This window comes from Pagrus pagrus (assembly GCF_965226575.1).
Source record: "Pagrus pagrus genome assembly, chromosome: 14".
Classification (NCBI taxonomy): Eukaryota; Metazoa; Chordata; class Actinopteri; order Spariformes; family Sparidae; genus Pagrus; species Pagrus pagrus.
The window spans coordinates 26,726,159-26,743,669 of NC_140198.1; the positions used below are offsets into that span (position 1 = coordinate 26,726,159).

General features: G+C 39.0%; 1 protein-coding gene and 1 long non-coding RNA gene across 5 annotated transcripts in view; one reads left to right on the forward strand and one right to left on the reverse strand.

The window, feature by feature from the left end:
• LOC311269995 (protein turtle homolog B-like) overlaps positions 1-17,511 on the forward strand; it is a 146,268-nt gene that overhangs the window by 97,236 nt on the left and 31,521 nt on the right. For all 4 annotated transcript variants that reach the window (XM_084374593.1, XM_084374595.1, XM_084374594.1 and 1 more), the window contains exons 13-16: positions 2,818-2,993; positions 6,154-6,380; positions 10,475-10,559; positions 15,357-15,521. In XM_084374593.1, the coding sequence (XP_084230719.1) occupies positions 2,818-2,993; positions 6,154-6,380; positions 10,475-10,559; positions 15,357-15,521 (653 nt within the window). The remainder of the gene's footprint in view (positions 1-2,817; positions 2,994-6,153; positions 6,381-10,474; positions 10,560-15,356; positions 15,522-17,511) is intronic.
• The window catches only part of LOC311269998, a 42,048-nt gene continuing 39,954 nt past the window's right edge, over positions 15,418-17,511 (reverse strand). The window contains exon 4 of the long non-coding RNA XR_014624171.1: positions 15,418-15,505. This is a non-coding gene — a long non-coding RNA (uncharacterized lncRNA). The remainder of the gene's footprint in view (positions 15,506-17,511) is intronic.

The following is a 17,511-nucleotide window of genomic DNA, read 5'->3' on the forward strand; positions in this document are numbered from 1 at the left end:
ATAGGTGTAGGTGTTTCTCTGGTTGTCGTCTTGCTGGTTGGGATGTGAGAGTTTAATACATATCAAAGTGTAGAAAAATCCAGGTCTACAAACAAGCCATCTGCATTTTGGCTGATAGGTGTGAAAAAATGGCCCAACAAAACGATTGGTGGATATCAGCAAAGCTATGATAAATACATTTTCAGAAATAAAAAAATATATATATACCCATCCTGAATATTTGAAACTGTTTCAATTCTCATTTTCTGCAGTATGGAAATGCAGGTACCGGCTGTGCTTTCTCACTCTGACAGCGAGTTAACAGATCCACTGCTGCTGTGCCCACATAGGCTGGCCTCCCCCTACTCTTCTGACTCTGGACAGAATTAAATTAACTGCACTTTTAAACAAAAAATCCAAAGTTTTATGCTCTCAATGCGTCAAATTTTCAAGGTATCGAATCCAAGTTACAGATTCCAGTATAGTGACAATGCTACTATGAAAAATGATCAAGAACAGAGCAGTGAAAACTATATACATACTATGTTTACAGGATGCTGTCATGATATTTTACATTGCTGCCAACTGTACTCTCAGTGCTAGTTGATCCTCTGTAAGAGTTGAAGATGTAGCCGCTAATCCAGTAAATAAGGAATCCAGCAAGAAATATTTAATACATGTGAGTGTGACAGTATCCTGTAGACGGTGTACAGTTTTTTGTTCAGCTGGTTCTTTAACTGTGGAGTTCGATTTCTTTTAGCAGAAAGGCTGCTTTCTTGGTTGTTATCTGTTCACATATAGGCGACACACTTGTGCAGTTTTAGCAGGCTTGTCACAGCAGTGAGGTATTATCATTGTCAGGCATCTCAAAGTGACCCTGCTAGAGAATTACAGTATTGACTACAGTTGGGTTTCACTCTTAACAGTCCAGCTCAAGCTCTCGTCTCTTACTTAAACCTACCATGAGGAACTTGTAACTGGTTATGGAACAGTTTCAATTTAATACTGATACCTCTAAATGACCTACATAAGCAAAAAAAGCCATGGTCAACAAAAAAAATGAAAGATCCTTGTGGCAACTTCAAGCTTCCTAACATGCAGCACCACTGCTCATGAGCACATGCAAAAAGTAAAATTTAAAAAAAGAAAAAGAGCTTTAACATTCTGCTGCGCTGCTCATATACAAACTAAATACTGTATGAACTGCTTTATTAAGTGTGGTAGTACAGCACCATGGTATAGGCCATAACACAAAGTTATGAATAAGCATCCTTACATATTTAAATCGTTACTCATCAGTTTTGATCCACTGTAAGTCAGTAGTATAAGCACTGGAAACAAAGGAGACAGTCAACAAGAAACTAACCTGCTGGGCTCTGTGTTCCATTTCATGTTGTGTGTGACCAGCTCTGATCTCAACGGTGTTATGGATTGTTTCATAGCAGGAAAGGAGATTGTTTACAACATTTAACACCATCCTGTATGCAACTGAGGATTTCAAGAAAATATCTTTTTTAAACAACAATATAACTGTTGAACCAATCCTTAGGTTCAACGCTTTTTATTATAACCCATCATGCTTTATTAAAACAGTGAGGAAACCGCAGAGCGGCACAAATATATACAAAAAACAAAAACAGACAGCAGCTTTAATCAATGATACTCTGACAGAAAACAACAGTGAGCGATGTGAGCAGAGCAGCCTTGGCAAGCATCCATCTCAAGGACATATCTCCGATGGTCCATGACTCCAAAGTGCCGCTGTTGGTTAAAAAGTGCTTTTAAACGTCAGTGTTTTGTTCATGCTGTGGATGTGAAGTAGCTTTCCAAATCCTGTCCATTTTTTTTTTTTTTTTTTTTAAATATTGTCTAAAATACTGCAGGGTATTATTCCCAATATCAGTCTTACAATTTTTCCCAGTCCTCAAAACTCCACAAAATGAAACACTGCACTCAAATCCATGTTCTCTTTTCAAATTGGATTCTTCACACCTAGATGATATACACACAACAAGCAAAATAGTTGTATATTTTGGCCTCACGAGGCCATTTTACAAAAATGTATAAAATAGTAAAGAATCATTTCCTTTTTTTTTTGTTACATTTAGGTTTTTGGGGTTTTTTTTGTATTGAAATAGGTTGAAATTGTATGGTACATACAGTATAAACACTGTTGCCGTATTGTACAGTAATACAATACTGTGAATATATCATATAAATATCGCATTGACACAATCATTGTATCTGAATAGGACACAATGATTGTTTGTCTATCCAATGTGCTCTAATTGGGCAAAACTCACAACCCAGCTTCCAACAGGCATACTGTTAACTCATAGTTGACATGAGAGTAGAAGCAAAAATTGCCAGGATTTCATTAGAAATATTTATATTTACAGCACGAGTGTTGCAGCTGTATGTACATTTTTTGCTTTATTTGGTTGAGGTGTGGTCAACGCTGAATGTGTGGCATGGGCAAACAGCAAACTGCAAAGCTGAGCGCAGCATGGGCTTTTACCATCAAGTGTTGTGAATGGCGTGAAAAACTAATGGAAGAAATTTTACAACTATGTGTTATTGGATCAATGCTGAAAGCAGAATTGTTGCAGAATGAACTTGACATTATGTAATATTGTAATCTACTGAACTGTGTGATTTAAAATAGATGTAACTTCAGGTTGTGTCTTTGTACAGACTTAAACCTTTTTTCTTTTTTGTACCATCAACATAAGGTCGACTTTTACCTCGATTGAAAACAAAAAAGTGAAGGCACTCCCATGATCTTTTTTCAAATCATTCCTGTCTGTCCACTCACCTCTCATCCTGACTCCTGTGCAGGCTGAAGAGGGAGCATTTAGGTCCACATGATTGGCTCTCCATACCCGTGCCTGGAGGCCACGACTGGATGGTGGTGCCCGGCTTGGAGCCAGAGACAACATACCAGTTCAGCGTCCTGGCCCAAAACAAGCTTGGCACAGGCCCCTTCAGCGAGGTTGTCACTGTGAACACACTAGGTGAGTATAGTCAGTGCTGCTTGACTGGAACAAAGGGAGGCATGCAACTGAAATGAGCAGAAAGCCTGTTACTTGGAACAAAAGCCATCCAGAAACACTTCTATATCTGCGTCTTTTTCATATTTAAGTATTTTTCTGATTCTCTTTGATTCATTAACATTAAACCTTTAACATTTCCATATGAAAAATGTGTCACTGAACCAGGAAGAACAATGTTGGACAGCTATGTAAAGTGCTCAGGTTAATATAAATATAAAAATAGGCCATGAAAAAAGTCCACCTCTTTAACAATTTACTAACTTTCTGAATAGCCTTAGCGCTACAGTGGTAGAGCAATGATTTTAGGCAGTTCTGTGCTGTAAATAAAGTCTGACAAGTTTGTGCGCCCTGGTCAGTTAGTAGAGCGTGCTGCACATGTACAGAGGCTTGTCCTTGTCACAGTGGAGCCAGGGTTCAAATGTGACCTGTGGCCCTTTGCTGCATGTCTTCCCTCCTCTCTCTCATCCTGTTTCCTGTCTATCTTCGCCTGCACTATCAGAAATAAAGCCATGAAAAAGGCCAAACAATAATAATAATAGAATTTAAAAGTATGACAAGTTAACGTTTATATCAATACATGATATCAATATTTCATGTTTAGCTATGATCATCAATATCAGTATAACACAACACCCCAACTACAGGCAGTAGACGACCTCCTTGGGTTCTGCATGTTTTAACCAGTCAGCAGTAAACTTGAACTTAAACAGTTAAGCTCTTATTTATGAAGATGTTTATTAAAATGGTATACGAGATTACTCTTTCATATATAATCAGGAGATTAAAAAGTGCCATTTTACTGATTGGTGACCATTGACATGACAACTGCTGAGCTCCCTTGTTGCTACCTTTCTGACATGAATGTAAGGTGATTACCTCGATCTATATCGAGACTATGAGCTACAAAAAGACTTGACACTCTGTTGGTATTTTAATTAACAGCAGCCCACACACAGCTCAGAGTGTTCTGTCTTCCACAAAACTCTTTGACCAAAATGTGCACACACCAGTGTTCAGAGAAAGAATCTATCAAACACCCAACAGTCAAGATTCCTTATTTTGCTCCAACTTACAACATTGTTGTTAATTAACTACAGCAAAGTAAATTTACTGCCAACAGTTTTCATTAGTGGTTGTGAAATCAACAGTCGCCAGCTAAACCTTCTATTTTCTACAGCTTGTTAAGGTACTGTTGACAACACCCTGTTATGTTGTATCATATGCATATTGAAATGTAACATTTAAGAAGACAACTCAGTTTTTACTAGAATCAACATATTATCAGAACAACTATGTAAAAGCTACTTGGTAAAAGCCTAAACTGGACTTTGGTTGACTACAGTGACATTTATTCAGTAGAAATGAAGCCGTCACAGATTATTAATAAAGATAAGTGATGTACTGAAAATTGGGATAACTATATTCATGCTTTATCATCGCCTGTGTCAGCCAAGGAGTAGGATCAACGAAGTATTCAGACAGGGGCTGCTTGTTGTCCTTTTTATCAAAGCCTTCCTCCATTCGTTTACAAGTCAGATATCCTGACATATCTATTAGGGCATTGTCCTAAAGTAAAATAAAACAGTAGTAGATAATACACTAGATACCATCTAGAGTTAACTGCTTACATTTTTTAATGGGAACACCCACTTAATCTAGTGAACGAGGACAATGGCAAGGACTTGAAAATCTTTCAACCAAACCATGAGCACAGGTGGTCAGATGGAAACTGTGTGTGTGGTGTGAATGCAGAATGAGTTCAGTGCCTATAAACTTTAGCATACAGATGCGACCAGGAAGACGGGGAGATAGGACAGCAGTACAGCATACTGGCCATATGGACTGTCAGGATAGCTGTGGCTGGAATATGAGCTAGCAAGATGAAATGTTCATGAAATAATGTTACAGAATGCAAGGACTGAGAAATAAAGAAATGGGAAACACACAAGTGAATTTAATGATGGAGATGAGTTTGGTAAAAAAAAAAGGAGAAAAAAAGGCTTTATCACATCGAGTCGCAGTCTAGTTAAGATACATGTCAGTGCCAAAGTGTAAGGGGGGACTGATTCACTGGTATAGATGAGAGCAGGCACACTGTGTGTCACTTTCTTTTCACCAGAATGACCACACCCCCATTTGGGTGAAGACAAACATTGTGAAATTTCCGGCGCAAAATTTAAAAAAAGCAAGTAGCACCATGCCTCAAAAGCTGCAGTGTTGCGTTTTGCTCAACAAAAAATAAAAAACACCACAGTTTACACTTTTTCTAACTTCCCCAAAGGACAGTAATATTAGAGATCTATGGCTTCAGGCCGGCTGCAGAGAGGAGGAAAATGGTAAATTGTGGGAGCTTGCCAGTCAATAAGTGTTCTTCCTTGGTTAAACACTTCATAACAGGTTAGTTAATGACGTTATTGAGTGAATGACCTGAGTGACCATCGTGCCTGATCAAAGTGAATTAGAATTAGAAAAGAGTCTTTGTGTGGGTGAAACTATGGCCGTCCATAAAACACCTGCTTTTAGAATGGAATTTGTCTAGTGTCTACTGGAAAGATCACTGGCAGCCGAGGGTATTTTAACGTTAATAATTCACATAGATTGACCTGCATTCTAATAATGAGGCTTTTAAACAGAATAAAGTAACAGAAGTGGACCTAAAACCAACCTGCTTTCTCCTCTCAGCTTGTTAAGGTCACGTAATAAACACAAACAAATATCTAAATAGAGACAGCGGTTCTGGCTCGCCACAGCAATGTAATTGGTTTACAGTAACACTGGACGGATTTCAAAACACAAAATAAAGTGTCTTAATGACCGAAATACATTATCTGGATATCAATAAGGTAGTTGTGATCAGGTTAGCTCACTTTCCCCCATTTCTTAAATTTTTCATGCAATGATGCCAATCATACTGTAGATCAACAACAACACAATATGATTGTTTGCTGACGAGCAACATGATTTGACCACCAGTCAAATTAGAGGGTCTGCTTTCACCCAGAAAGGGGCTGGGCATGATGCAAGGGCAAAGTACCTGACTGGGCTGCTCTTATCTATCAAGATGGTAGAACTAGTGAATATATAACTCACACGCATTCTCGACCCTAATGTGCTCTTCCAGTATTTCCTATAAGTACCCCTGAACCATTGGTGCTGCTTACCCCACCACGGTGCCTCACAGCCAATCGCACGCAGCAAGGAGTCCTGCTCACCTGGATCCCGCCTGCCAATCACACAGCACCTATCCAGCATTATGTCATGGAGTTTCGCCTGGGGGAACGATGGGAGGTCTTGGACGACAGCATTCCTGCTGGGGAGACGGAGCTGCTCGCCCGAGACCTCATCCAGGTAAGCAACAGAACGTGGACTGTAGACTTTACACACAGTATTACACAAGACCTACATCTGCCAGTTCCAAAGGGAAGGGAAAAGGAAATTCTAGTATTTTTCAGCCTTGGTCTTATCCTCGTATTGTTGTCCATTCTGACTATAGGACACTTGTCCCCTGATTGATTCTTTGTCTTTTCTTCCTTTATGTGATTTAGCTCTTCGTCTGTGTACTCTGTGTTTGGAATAATTGATGTTGACAATCTGAGTAAATTGACTGGATATTCAGCCATTACACATTGTTATCTTGAGTCTGAAGATTTTAGTTCCTTTGGAAAGCTTAAACCTGCAAACCTTTAATTTCTTTTTGGCCAGTGGGGGGCAGCGGAAACAAGTTGTGAACACAACGTTGACATATTATTACCCTCTAGGCGAGCTTGATAGCAAACAGCTACTTATATAATAATATTCTTTTTTAAAATGCATTTAATATATTTAATATTTAATTACTGAGAAATCTTATCATTCATGATGTTAGTTCAATATTCACTCTTTAAGGTCTGCTTTTGGTCTCCAGCAACTCCTGAGGGAAATATCTGGCTCTTTGGATACTAAAGTAGCGTCGGTAACTGTGTCTGTTTGTATTGAGAACAGAAGAAGAAAAAGTGACAGTTAGGTCTGCTCTGTTTCACAATGGACAACACTTTTATTTAATGCCTCAGCTCTCAGCACATTAAAACCATAAGTCTGTTATTAAAATGTTGTCAGTAACCACATTAGTTATGTCTTTCCTTAAATGCACAGTATGTAACTTCTGCAGCTAGGGGTTTCTTATTCAAAATAATTAAAACAAAAGACATGGGATCATGGGAATTGTTGTCTTCATTGTTACTGTCACTATTGCCAATTGAAGTGTATCTGATGGTGACTCAGGCAGAAATGTTCATGATGAGGCAATGTATTAAAGTTTAATTATTACATTTAGTCACGTTTGCTGAATTCCTTCCTCTCTCTTATGTATCATCTGTGTTTTCCTGCCAGTTATAGCATCAGGTGACCATATGAAATGCAGATACCTTGAATAAAATAACAGGTTTCTCTGGGTTTGAACATTGTTGGAAACATTTAAAATAATAATGTAAATACACAACCAAAGATCTTTTTGTAGCTTAATGTGAAAATGTTACATAATATGCTTTTAACAAGGTTTACCTCTGTTTCAGCTGGCTCAGCTGAGAAGCCTCAGATGCAGTCAGATGCTGAAATACTGTAATTGAAATGTTTGATGAACTTTTCAGTCTGAATATTTTCTACACCAACTGAGTCTATTTACGACTGCAGGCAAAGTTGATTGTTTTTCAAATCATAATCTTAATGACAAGGACTCAAATCTGATCCTGCGTACTGTATGTATAATAATGTGCTGCCACCTTGGTCGTCATAGTAACAGTGCAGGTGTGCACACACTGACTGGGCTCACTTTCTGACCATCTCTGTGGGTTTTACTGTGTGGCAGCTTTTGTTTTTACTCTTTCTTATATGCTGTATCTAACAGAACACACACAGGCCTCATTTCTGCAGGTCTGCAACTGGCTTTACAGAACACCACTGAAAAATGTAATCAAATACAGTGTAATGCACTGTATCAACCTAAGTTAGAAATACAATATTCTATATTGTACTCTATTCTTCTATTCTTCATTCTTCTATACTCTTTTTTAGAGGACAGCGAAGAGTCTCTTTGTCTGCAACAAAGGACAGTCAATTCATCTTTACTGATTTATGAGCTCTGACACAATGCTTCTTTTTCAGCATGTCACATCTTGCTCATGTCGGCTAACTCTCCTGCCATGACGTGTTTGAGTTTCTTTCTTTAATCTAACTACCGTTTTCAGCTCCATGCAGATGCTTTTATCTCGACTTTCGTTGTACAGCAAACACCCACACACATATCTCTCCAGCTCTCTCACCACACACAAATGCACCTAGTTTGTAGAAGTTTTTGCTGCAAATCGTCTTACTGCACGCGCTGAGGTAGTTTGACTTAGAGTAATATGTTATAATGTGATGTATAGGATATTTTACCCAGCCCTGAAGTGTAGCAAACAACTGAGCAGACAACACAGTCCACATCATATAGTTTTGATCAGAATGTTTCAGAGCGTTATGCCAAAAGTACTGCAAAATAGGTATTGCACCCTGCTGACGTGTCCTTGAGCAAGGCACTGAGTGAATCCCTGTCAGTTCTGCAGCTGTTGAAAGGAGAGTACAGCCAGCACCAAGAAAATGTAAAAGAGGTTCTAAAAATCATTCATGATGATATTCACATAATCAGTTTTTTTATTCTCATTTAGTTTCTGTTGAGGTTCTTGCTATGTTTGTACTATGTATTTCTTGTTCCTCCTGACACATGTAGTTTTCATCACCAGACCCTCATGATATGACTATAATATGATATTGATTTTGAAGGACCACTGTGTTAGCCTCTAAATGCCCCTGAAACGGCTGATGGACTGTTATTTGCTTCGGCATAGTTATGTGTTTCTCGTAAAAATCCCCCTAACCACCTCTCTCTGGACCGGCAGCTTCCAGTGAACATGGTCGGACCGAGAAGTAACACAGTCTCCGAGAAGAAGGAGGCCAGTTTAATGACAGTAAATACAGTGCTGAGGTTGTGTTCTTGCCATGTTTGGCTCCTGGCATCACAGCCTGACTCAGTGAATAGGACCGCTTACCGAGCTTACCAGCTAACGGCAACTAACGGTACATTAAACAGGAGTTGGTGCTTACTTTAGCTACAAAGCGACCAGTATCTGCCAACTAGTAAAGCTTTCTGTCCAGAGTTGCTCAAGGCAGAGCAGCCCTAGAGCAGCAGAGCGAAAACCAGCAAATATTCACCAGAAAACATGACCTAGTTCAAAATCACTGAATAAAAAGGATAAAGTTTGTTTTTTATAGAAGTTATAAAGTTGTACTTTTGTACAGTCATCCGTGAGGTTCGGTCCCGAGCAACACTCTTTACACATCCATCCCAGCGTCATATATAAAGAAAGCCTTTATTGGCCAGAGAAATAACATATGCCCCCAAGTGCTGAATGAGTCACCAACATTTTTAATGGCTTTCCAGGAAGTTGCAAACTCTGAAATACCGTTATAAATACCTTCCAAACAGCTTTTAGACACTATAATACCTGATACTGGCATATAGGTGAGATATGGAGCCAGACATTTGCGGAAAAAAACACTGAAACAGCGATTTTGTCTTCATGGGAAAAATAATCAATATCATCAGGAATTCACTTAACCTAGGGTTTACAGATGTTTTTAAATATCTGTTTTAAATGTCTATAAAAGAAATTGTGGGACGTGTGAGAGACCAAGATCAAAGCAGTAGGTGTAAGATTGCCCTGGTATAGGTCAATTTCCAAAACATTGGACTCTACTCTCCAACTGCCTGACTGCTAAATGCCCATGTCTGTCCACACCTCAAGGCTAACTGTTGAAATGTGTTAAGTCCAACCCCTAGATAACCTTGATGAGATCAGAGTGACATAAGGATTGTGATGTTATCGTATTTTTAGAAAGGTCCCCATAGGGTCACAGAAGTTATACAACTATTTTGATTGGTTGAGTGGTATGTGTTTAGTTGAAACTGATCTTTCTGTGTAAATTGGTGGAATGCTCCTTTAATACATATTTTATTTAAAAACTCTGATTTCAAAAAGGCAAATCACCAGGTTTAGATGGCCTGCCAATTGAGTTTTATAGTCATTTTTCAAAACTCTGATTTCTGACAAATTCAGCTTGCAATGCAATAAACAAATTCTAGGTTCCACTATGCCATTCATGTGGGAGTTAATGATAGTTAACGTAAATGTTTGTTTTTTTGCTGTTTTCTCATGAAGACTTCTAATAAATTCAAATAAATTCTTCTAATAAATTGTGTTACTTAAACTAAACGGTAACTGTCAGTGACTGAGCTGCACTATTTATTTCAGGTACTCTTGTACTCTTCAGAGACAAACGATCCTACAGCCTGACTGACCCTGTCCAGACGTGAGATGTGGATGATTCACCTTCTGAATGTTGATCTCTCTGTTGCCTTGTTCCTATAGGAGGCGTGGTATGAGTTCCGTGTCATGGCTGTCATGGATGACATGATCAGCGAACCTAGCAACATAGTAGGAGTGTCCAGCACAGGTGAGTCATTGCATCACTTATTGAATTATAATTTCCCCTGTGGTCATTGTAACAAAATCTGAAGATGAAAGTACAAATATCAAATGTGTGATCCCTCCATTATACAGTATATATGCATGTTAAATGAATCAGAGACTGAGAGAAGAAAGGGCAGGTCTTCTTGACACTCCCCGCCTTGAATTCAGAGCAGCTTTTCTTGTCAATGCTGGGATTCAACCCGACAACCTCTGGCAATAATCTGCATCTCTTACCTCAGGCAATCTTAATGCTTCTGAGCTGAGGGGGGCTGTGGATGTATTGCACATGCAGCAACTTCAACTTTACATTTTGCTCACTCAGCACTATTCAATTTAAGCTTGCTTTACATGCACACTCCTTTGTACCGTCCTGAAGAGTATGACATCATCGTTTTGCCTGTCTCCCATGGACTGTATTGGGCTGCTTTGTGCTAAAAAAAGATTCATTAAAACCAGTCTTTTTTTGGCCTCAAAACGGAAAGTCTGTTTTGAATCTGAAATTAAACCCCTCAAAATATGATGTCGCTCCCCTGCAGAGGTCACTGAGTACACATCATTTGGTAAGAGCAGCTGTTGGGAGCATTTATAGAGAAGATTTGCTCAGGAAACTTTGGATCTCTGGAAGTACTCTGCTGCCCCCTGCTGGTAAAGGTGGAGAGCAATGCAGTGTGTTGATCTGAGGTTCCTATTAATTCCTCTATGGCTCTGGTATTCATTTCTTTCTCTGTGCATATTGTCAATCAATACCATACTCAAAATATGATGTGGATACACACTGTCCTTCCAAAGACGACAGAGGTGTTCTTTGGCTGATTGGTTGTTATATAAGTACCAATACTGCTGGACGTACAATACTTTGCATTTTGCTGTGTCATGCTTCACTGCAGCACATAAACCACTCTAACAAGTTCATAACGAAGGTTGACACATTGTCCCCCCTGGTCCTCACTGAGCAATTCATTAGCATGTAGGTCACTACAATAACTCCTTCATTAATGACTGAGGACACTTCTAAAAGTTGGTGGTTCTATAGCAGGACTATAGCACATTGTCCTCTCTTGTACATTGGCTGCATTTTTATTAGCCTAATGATGTTGTTAAAGCTGTGACAGTCACATTAATTCTGGCTCTTATGCATCTCTGAGTGTAATAAGCCGAAGAGTGCAGCCAGTGATGTTAAACAGAGCATCAGGAAATACAGAAGAAATGCAGCACCAGAGTATTGTACAATGTTGAACTCAACTGCATTGTAACAAAATGGTTCATTCACTGATGGTTTATGTCCTGAATGTTTAACTGTCCATAATGAGTCCAACAGTGTTATAGGAGTAGAAGAGGACTGCTTGACATCACTGAAGGCGATTTATCAGATTCCACACAGCATCTTCTGGAGCCACAAAAGACTTAATACTACTTTACATACAGTAGAGCTCCCCAAGACCTGTAAACACACTTTAATGTGTAAACTGGTGGAGTAACCCTTTAATGCTGCCCCAGCACTGAAACACACCAATACCAAAATTATAATTCTGACAATAAAATAGAAAAGAAATCCATCATGTCTGTTTTCATGTCCAACCATGCAATCTGAAAATATGCCTTATAGAAGTGAGCAGTCAGGCTTCTTTCCTGTCTGAAGTGCTCACTGCTGTTAGATGTTAGCAGTTTTGAAGGGACCAGCATTTTATCTACTGCTCTGGTGCTTTATGAAATAATCTTTAGACAACAGATTTTTATTAACACTGCATTGTGGCTTGGGTGGTGATGAAACATTTAGTTTTAAATTGTTGTTGCTACCTCCAGGCATACATACATGCACCGCTATGTTTGTTCATGTGTAAACCAGGAGGAATGCGTTGGGGTTACAGCTGGTGTTGTACTGTTTCCTTAAAGCCTCTTTCCACCAAGAAATATGTTTTTCTTGTATTTACTGCACTGTGATGTTTAAGCTTCACTGCAGAATGATGTATTTGACACTAAAAGAGTGTTTTCACATTCACCATTGGCCCTGTACTTGAAAAAAAAATGCCACAAAAGTGCCCTCTTCGATGGCTCTATGGTAGATAAAACATGATAAGGTGCCTTGTACAAAGGCCCAGTGTACGACAAAATGTGATAAAGTGCCCTCTAGGGTGCCTTCATAGTGGAGAAAACAGGATGCAGTGCCATAGTCTGCCCTACATGCTAGGAAATTAATTGGCCTCTACAGTACACGCCTCTAAATAGTTGAATATTTATTAGATCTATGTGTGTGTGAGGTGTAGAAGTTATACTTTAAATATGAGGCACATGTAAAATAATTTGAATCTTTCACTGTGTATGCATTGTGACTTTCTTTTCAAGTCCCAAAATGAGAAGCACTCAGCATGCAGAATGGCCCCTGTCAGAAATGTCATATCATTGGATCAATATTATTATTGATGGATCAAAGAGTTAATCACTTTCATTTTGCGGCTGGTAAAGGTGGGGTCATTGGAGTCATCTATAGTAATACATCATAATTTACTTGTTGAGTATCCATTATTAATCTGAATCTGAAACTAGTAACTAAAGTTATCAAATAAATGTTGTGTGCAAAAAGCACATACAGGTATTTGCCTCTGAAATAAAGTACCCTGAAATGGAAATACAGTTGAGTACAAGTACTTCATAATTATTTAGTTGAGAATTTACTTTTCAGTGTAGTCGGAAACATCTGGTGTTCATCAGCTAAACTTGTGAATATTCACAAATTCTGGATTACGGATAACAGATGTAAATGTACTTTCCTTTTTTCTCTGACAAGGTAATTAAAACAACATTATGTAACTTGTTTACCTTAAAATAACAGCTTCTAAATCATGTTGATGGTACAGTGTCTTGTAACAGGGTGAATGGTGTCTCTGTCTCAGCCCCTCATCACTTGTTTGTGCACTGTGTAACTTCAGTGAGAGGGTAGATCACAGTGTTCATCATACATGTTTACTTCAACATACAAGTTTCCAACACATTACAATGTTATGGCGTAATGAGTTGTATTTGTAGTTAGCACCTAGAGTACATTACATCTGACACGTTGTTACAGACCTGGGGTTTGTATTTACAACAGTGGCATTGCACTCAGAAACTGTGGGGGGCGCTAAATCACACAAAATGGCAATTTCTGCATAATGTTGCTTTAACTTTATCTGACAGAAATGATTTTCCCAAGCAGGGCATAGTGTTAAAATATTGAAGGGTTACTGTTAGTGCAAGAAACCCTTCATGAGTAAAATGTCATTACTTGATCAATACACCTGTTCAACAAGCATAAACATGTAAACATGTAGAAAGGGATGTTTTAACCTTCCCTGTCCGCAGTCTCTAATAGCGAAATGTCACAAAAAATGTAGCAGAACGCTAAACAAAAGTTGTCTGTATGTAATAACTGTTTAGCTTAGTTTGTCCCCTACTAGTATCTTAAAATCTGTCGAACCCTTGTAAACTTTGCTGTAGGCTGAGACAAACCAGCCCGTCCTCCCTCTACCAGCAGTACCTGTAGGCTGTGAATCACCTGAACTGACGGAGCAGGACTCACTAATGCTGACTGATGTCTGTCTTATTCATTTTTTCTAAACTAACACTCAGTATTTTGATGTCAGGAATTTAAAGTTTGTCTGTGTAAATATTACTGTTTGTGCTCTAGAAACAATGTAGTTGTATTTAAAATATTGCAGTGATAGATATTGTTATTAATGTTGATTTTTAAAAAATCGAAAATTGATTGTTCATTCAAGAGACCTGTCTTACTTCCTGTTTTGTATATTACTATTGCTGAGCACGCGATACATCTTATCCAATTACTTGATTAATCGCCAGATTAATCAGTAGAATACTCGATTACCAAAACAGTCCTAGTCATTTTTCTACAGCCATGACACTGTGCAATCAGCATTTACTTCAGAATGATAAGTTAAAGAAAAAAAGTTGTATATTTAAAGTTTAATGTGAGTATCAACAAACCAAGACAACCTAATGAGGCTGTAACCAAGCAATACAGTCCACATGTAGCTTCGTCATTTCAGCTGACTTTATGTTGAGTTAAATTTTTGCTTCTGCAGTTTTCTACTCTGAAAGTTGTGAATGCGGATATTTTTGGAAAACAACTTTACATTCTGCTAAGTCATCATGGCATATTGCCTGCAGAAATTCCCATTTTGAAGACACATGCAGTAGTAAAAGGTCAGCTCTAGCATATCTGAATCTCATTGTACATGGCAGGAATTTTCCCTTTCAGAGGCCTTTCAAAGGCTCCTCTGCAGGAGCCAACAAATTATTGGATGAGGCTTCTCTTCTTTGTTAGGGAGGGTGGTATAAAAAGCATAAGGGGAATGAGGGAATGGCAAACAGGCTTATATGCACACCCTGCAAAAAAGGAAAAGTCAGAGAATCTCAAATCAGTTTCCGGTGTTGTTAAATAGCTGCCTAATAAGAGCACAGCGGGTTCTTTTAGGAGACGGTGTCCTCTTTTTCAGTGGACTCGCATCTGAATGATAAGGTCATAGTAAGTATAAACAGAAAATGAATGTTGATATTAGCATTAATTCTGTGAGGTGACATATCAGAATTCTAGTGAGCAAAGTGAAGTTTATTTTACTTTATTCTGTCTGATGTATTTGACAAATGTTCCTCCAGTAATCTGTCATTTCCTCCAGCTGTGGGTAGGCCTACATGTGTCCAACTGCAAACTGTCAGGTCCCTCTATTTTACCACATCATTTTGCTGGTTTCACTGCCCTGACTCTTCCGTCCTCGCCTCACAGACTTCTTCCCTCCTCCAGAGATGGTGGAGGAACATGGACTAGCAAGACCTGTGGTGGCTGGCATTGTGGCCACCATCTGTTTCCTGGCAGCAGCTGTCCTGTTCAGCACGATGGCTGCCTGCTTCGTCAACAAGCAGCGCCGGCGGAAGCTTAAGAGAAAAAGAGGTGAGGGCCGGTCATTAACAGCTATCGCCACAACTGCAGAGCCATCCTAACCTTATTTTAAGCACAACCAAAAATCAGATGAGAAGATCATGTTTTACAGTCGTATTTTTCTTTAAGGCATTTTTTAACATTGGCTGTGTTTTTATTACTGTAATAACTTTATTAACACTTAACTAGTGCCTCCTTATGCTGCTTTATCTGACTCATCTCCTCTCAGCTTTAACTGCATGTTCAAACAGGAAATAGAATACATTTAAAAATCCTATATTATGCTCATTTCAGTTTCATACACATTTTGGGTGTCCAGAAAATGTTTACATGCTTTAATGTTCAAAGATACATTATTTTTCCTATACTGTCCATTGCTGCAGCCCCTCTATTCACCCTCTCCATGCTCCGTTATAGCACCTGTCTCTTTAAGGCCCTCCTCCCAAAAAACCCAGTCTGCTCTTATTGGTCAGCTCTCACAGGCCTGAACAGGCCTCCCACTTTGTTTCTGCATCAGCTCTGCTGGTGTTTTTGCAAACAACTGTGATGAGGCCGTGGCCGAGGACGGTGACTGTACAGTTGTGACATCACAGTCTTCCAGAAGTCCTGACAGCTCATGTAAAGGCTGTTTCTGATTGTGGGCTGTGTGCATTTCTCTATGGACTGAGTGCTTTGATTCTTTGACAGTTTTTATGTAGCCTATAGACCTGCTTTACAATCTAAAAAGACAATAAAAAAAAGTATAAATCTCATTTTTCCACAGTATGGGACCATTAACTGTTTGACTTAGCTAAACGTAGCTTAATGACACTTGAGTCAGCAGCCCTGGCTATAGTCAGTCATTTTGTTTTATGGTTCGGTTGAAGTGCGCTCTGCATTGGTACCTTGTCCCTGCAGCTCAGCACCACCACTAATGTCATCTCTGGAAATCAAGTTTTTATAAATGTTTTATGTAAATGTGTTGGATCAGTGTTGTTTATGATGAATACTAAAAAGACACTCCATTGTAAATATGAGGTGCGGTGACTCTAAAGCCTGCTCAAAAACTAAACTGCTGAATTTGAGAGCCGCTCATTCGCCTCTTATTGACCTTGCATACATTTCCATTTCCTTTAACTTCAGTGTTTGCTCTCTGCCTGAATGCCAGGAAAGAAAGTGTAGCAGCCAGTGTATTCTACGGACATACTGTATACACTTAAACTAGAAGTATAACGGTGCACAGAAGCCATGGTTCGGTATGCACCTATGTACAGGGGTAAAGGTTCGGTACGAGTTCTATACAAAGGGAAAAAAGTGACAAAAGATCCCAATTGCATACGACTAGTTTTTTTTTTTCATTTATTTCATTTATTTATTTTAAAATTGCACTTAAAAAGACAATAAAACAAAGTTAAAGTTAGCAAATAAATAGCTTAAGATTAGCCTTTAAAAAGAGGATAGCAAAAGCAAGCAAATAAATAATTACAGTTTCTAAAGTGATTATGCATTTAACTTATTGTAAAGCCACAGTAAACAGTAACAGTTTAAGTCCTGATTTAAATGAGCTGTCCTCAGGTATTCAGGAAGCTTGTTCCACAGGTGGGAAGCATAGAATATCAAAGCCGTTTCACCTTGCTTTTGTGTTAGCGTGTTAGACGTGTTTCCACTCACATGCAACTGTCGAACAACACCTCAACGTCTTCATCTGATCCACTACTCACCCTCTGAATCTTTCCCACACAGCTGATTTAAAAGCAGCGGGCGGGTCCCCCAGCTCTGCTGTCTCTTGAGCAGTTGCCATAGCCATAGATTTATATGGAACAACTAGATAGTAGATGCAAAGATGGCACCCATTCAAACCAATAAGAATTGCTCGCCTACCTCGTACACCAAAACATTTTTTCTGGCTTCCGCGTTTACATGCTTGTTATGTGGCCCATTGAATATGCACAGTGTAGTTTCCCCCGTTGGCCTCTCCCGTGGGTTCCTACTTGGCCCGTGGACTTTATGATCATGTCGTGGA